This window comes from Poecilia reticulata, linkage group LG7, assembly GCF_000633615.1.
Source record: "Poecilia reticulata strain Guanapo linkage group LG7, Guppy_female_1.0+MT, whole genome shotgun sequence".
NCBI lineage: Eukaryota > Metazoa > Chordata > Actinopteri > Cyprinodontiformes > Poeciliidae > Poecilia > Poecilia reticulata.
In genome coordinates, this window is record NC_024337.1 from 13,032,207 (window position 1) to 13,036,971 (window position 4,765).

Consider the following 4,765-nt stretch of genomic DNA (forward strand, 5'->3'; position numbering starts at 1 on the left):
ATCTCTGCCACTGAGAGCTGCTCATGGTAAGCCTTCTCTGCAGAGATCACAGGGGCGTAGGTGGCCAGAGGGAAGTGGATACGAGGGTATGGCACCAAGTTGGTCTGGAACTCAGTCAGATCAACATTCAGGGCACCATCAAAACGGAGAGACGCAGTGATGGAGGACACRATCTGACYGATCARCCTGTTCAGGTTGGTGTAGGTGGGGCGTTCGATGTCCAGGTTCCTGCGGCAGATATCGTAGATGGCCTCGTTGTCCACCATGAAGGCACAGTCGGAGTGCTCCAGGGTGGTGTGGGTGGTCAGGATGGAGTTGTAGGGCTCCACAACMGCAGTGGACACYTGGGGAGCTGGGTARAYGGARAACTCCAGCTTGGACTTCTTTCCATAGTCGACRGAGAGACGCTCCATCAGCAGGGAGGTGAAGCCAGAACCGGTTCCTCCACCGAAGCTGTGGAAGACCAGGAAGCCCTGCAGGCCTGTGCACTGGTCAGCCTGAGGATACAAATAAAGAAAAACATGGAATGTTGCACGTTACCAGATTACATTACACTGTTCTTACAATAAAGTGTTTAAAACTCTACTTTTAATATAAAATTTCCTACCATGTAGATGTTCTCTTCCAAATTAAACATTTTGAAAACAAATTGAATAGCTCCATGTCTGAATTCACCCACCAGTTTACGGATCCTGTCCAGAACCAGGTCGATGATCTCTTTGCCAATGGTGTAGTGTCCTCTGGCGTAGTTGTTGGCAGCATCTTCCTTCCCAGTGATCAGCTGCTCCGGGTGGAACAGCTGGCGGTARGTTCCAGTGCGAACCTCATCTGAGCAGAAAATTAAATATCAAATTGGTTTAGGTTTACAGATTTTCCACAATAAATACCAAGTTTATTTGGTATCCCAGAAGTGATCTTGCTTACCGATGACAGTGGGCTCCAGGTCTACAAAAACGGCTCTGGGGACGTGCTTTCCTGCTCCGGTCTCACTGAAGAAGGTGTTGAAGGAGTCATCTCCTCCTCCAATGGTCTTGTCACTCGGCATCTGTCCGTCCGGCTGGATGCCGTGCTCCAGGCAGTAGAGCTCCCAGCAGGCATTGCCGATCTGAACACCGGCCTGACCGACGTGGATGGAGATGCACTCACGCTTTGAGAAAGAAAAATTTTTTTTAAATTAGGAGAATTTTAACAGTTTACTAAAACTATTTCATATTGATGAAGTAAATATAGACTTTTATAAACACCTGTGAGTGAAAGTAAAACAACTTATGTGATAAATATAACCATCATGACTAATCATTTTTGACATAAATTTTATTTTTCAGCTTTGAACCTGAGGTTTATGGGTAAAATGTCCTGGTAAATCAACTGAATAAGACTTCCGTTTGGGTTTGCTAATCTCGCGGCATTTTGTTACGCTTTTTTTTTTTTTTCCTTGCGCAATGCAGTTGTGTATGGAACTGCGTTGCTACGCAACAAACGCGTCACTCAGGCAACCGGTGATGTTTGTTTGAGCCCTTAAATTTACGTGAAAACTCTTAAATCTGATCGAYTAGGGCTAACCTCGTTATCTTTTATGACCATATAGCATTRACGCTTATATCACCATTCAAAACCGCGGAGCTACACAGACTCTGTTCATCCTCGCTGATGCCATTAGGAACGAATCAGGAGTGTCCGTTACTCGTCTGCATTTTTAATGACCGACGCCACGCTGACTGTGCATTTAATCCGTTTTCAGTCCGGGTAAGGTTTCAGTGGGAGTGGGTCGTGTTCACTCTGGCTGCCACTAAATTACAGTCACAGCCTCCAGCTGTCACCTGGTGATGCTGACCGGGGTTTTTAGTCGTGCCAAGGCGGCTGGGATAATAAAGCCTTCGTTATTCCCACTGTCCACCAAGGAGGGTGGGGTGAAGAGACTCTTTTGTCCAGACTGCCCGCCACGTCCCCATCCGAACCTCCAGGACCCCTCCCTCCATCAAACATGACATTTTGACCTTCGCTTTGTARCATAAATAATAAAGCGTTTGAGTCTGGAAAAAAATACAGTTAAATCCCTCAAAACTTCATTCATTATTGTAAATACACTTATTTTTACTGTGTAAATCAAATTATCTCCCTATACACCATCACTTAGACCTCAGTTATATCCTTTTTACAAAGCTGGTTAAAGGTTCTTACCATGTTGTTTCGCTGAAGTTGTGAAAGAGGATGGAAGAGTCTCCTCGGAAAAGGAGTCTTACAATTCGACAGTTATGGGGTCGATGTAAGAGATAATGGCGAACATGATGATGCCGGAGCTATATATGCGAGTAAAGCCCCGGCGCCGGCAGCTTCTCCACTCCTATTGGTCCATTCCCTGTCACTTTGTGGTTCGCAATGATTTCGCGGATTCCTATTGGACCATTGCGAAGCCAAGGAGAGTCTCCGCCCATCAACCCCACCCAGCTGGTCGCCTGCCCTCCTGGTATTGTACTGAGAGCATCATGGCGTTTCTGCTTGAGTGGAAAATGCTGCGTAATTTTTTGAAATAATGTAAAAATAAATAAATAAATAAATAAATAAAAACAGTTTTTGTATCGTTTTTATATAAAAAAAATAAATCCAAAAACAGTTGAGGACAAAACCATTCAAGAGGAAAAAGAAGCAAACTTGTAGCACCAATAATATATTTTATTACAGCAGGATTAAGACATGTTAAATGACATTTGTTTCACAATTTCTTTAAAAACAAATGATTGTTGATTTTTTTTATGTGTTTTATTAAATATGACAAAAAAAGAAGAATCAGACAGCAAACTGTGAGACAACATGTACAGTACCATCAGGAAGCTATATTGATTTCTTTTCAAACCTCCAGAGTGGACGCCCATGCTACAGGATGCAGCATCATCCAGAGGATGCATCATTAACAGATAGTTTCCTCGTCAGTGTTTTGTTAGCTGAAAAACACAGCAATAAAAACCCAAACACCATTTTAAAAATGGTGGTGAGTTGCTCCAGAGCTAGGATTTAGATAATGCTAGATCCAGGTCTGTAAATTGAATTCTACATGATACCTTCCTTTCTCAGCTTTTCCATTAATCTTGCTTGTTTTTTTTTTTCAGCTGGAAAAATCTCCAAAATGCACGATTAAGGCAATACTGGAGCTTTTTATGAGTAACATGGTAGAGAATGTTTTCACTTTCTCATTTAATTCATTATCTTGTAAATTTTGTCCAGAACTTCTGAACCTATTTCAAATATTCCAAACTTCTTGATGATATTTCAAAATTTGCACAGCCTTAAAAGCATCCATCCATCCATCCATTTTCTTACACCCTTGTACCTTAGTGGGGTTGGGAGGGTTGCTGGTGCCGATCTCCAGCTAGCGTACCGGGCGGGAGGCGGGGTCACCTGGACAGGTCGCCAGTCTGTCACAGGGCAACACAGAGACACCTTAAAAGCATATCAAAGCATAATTAAAAACATGTCCAACATATTTTATTCAGACTATTTGTACATCCTATGGAACTGATTCACATCATGCTGTTTAATTTACATGTTATGCAAAATCCCCCTGCTATTACATGACAGATGTGGTCTGTATCTGATTTTGTCTGCTGTTGTTTGGCCAGACTTTACAGTCTTCTTTCGTTAAAAAAAAAGCTCAAACTGCCCTGTCACACATGAGGGATGTAGGCCACAGAGAGCTGCGGATGCCCAACCCTTCCCCCTCCATCCCTGCTCCTAAGATTTAACGGTTCCTACAAGCTGAATAAAGGAGTTGCCTGGAAACAGCCCTGTAGCCTCACACAGAGAGCGCCTTTATCTGGCCAACACGTGACCCAGCTTAAACTGCAGCTCCGTTAGGAGGCTGCGCCGTGTGCAGGGGGGATGTGATCTTTCTCTCTCCCCAGATCTCCATGTCTTGTCTCTGTGAGGGAAACGCCCATCTGCTCTTCCCATGAGGATGGTGTGCTGTGACTTTAAAATGGATGAGACAAAGCAGCTCTTTCTCTTGGGGTTTGGTCTTCTTATCTTTCCTAAACTATCACCTTTCAGAGACAATGACCACAAACGCTTTTAGACCAACGTGCCTTTAAGTCCCTTAGTTGCTAACAACAAAGTAATCTCCATGAAACAGTGGTTAGAGTCATGCTACACCTTCTTCGACTGTGGGCTATTAGTGGGCTATTTATAACAACAAACATCCACTGACAACAAAGCTATAGTTGGATTTTGAAATGTGTTTTTAATTTTTTTTTTGTGTGCAGCGTTTTTTGGCAGCATACAAAATACTTTCTATGTATTTCGGTTGATGACAAGAGGCTCGAAAACTGATGGATGCTGCAGTGATTGGTGACACTGATGCAAAACAAAGATGGCAACAGTGATTGTCTTTACGTTTTAAATTCATGTTTTCCGTGCATATTTGCCCTTGTAAAATGTGTACAGTAGATTTCTGCCTATTTGCAAGAAGTTTTCATAAAGTATATCTAAAATATTTGAAGGAAAAATGCATCGTAGGAGGCTGAAAGAGAACTAGGCACAATGCCTGTACCATGTCATAATTGACATGGTACAGTGATGTCATAATTGTTATTCCAAATACATCAGAATAAATATTAAAGCAAAATTATTAGAGCCCAGAGAACTTTAGATTTTCATTGGATAAATATATCTGTCATAAGAAAGAAAGAAAGAAAGAAAGAAAGAAAGAAAGAAAGAAAGAAAGAAAGAAAGAAAGAAAGAAAGAAAGAAAGAAAGAAAGAAAGAAAGAAAG

General features: G+C 42.0%; 2 protein-coding genes across 2 annotated transcripts in view; one reads left to right on the forward strand and one right to left on the reverse strand.

Annotated features, from left to right (window-relative positions):
- Positions 1 to 2,289, reverse strand: part of LOC103467923 (tubulin alpha-1B chain-like) — a 2,908-nt gene extending 619 nt beyond the window's left edge. Inside the window, exons 1-4 of the mRNA XM_008414688.2 lie at positions 2,182 to 2,289; positions 925 to 1,147; positions 680 to 828; positions 3 to 497 (exon numbers count right to left, since the gene is read on the reverse strand). Coding sequence (XP_008412910.1) covers positions 3 to 497; positions 680 to 828; positions 925 to 1,147; positions 2,182 to 2,184 — 870 coding nt within the window. The 5' untranslated portion in view covers positions 2,185 to 2,289. The remainder of the gene's footprint in view (positions 1 to 2; positions 498 to 679; positions 829 to 924; positions 1,148 to 2,181) is intronic.
- LOC103467914 (tubulin alpha-1A chain) overlaps positions 1 to 4,765 on the forward strand; it is a 17,134-nt gene that overhangs the window by 4,901 nt on the left and 7,468 nt on the right. The gene's annotated exons all lie outside the window — the stretch shown is intronic.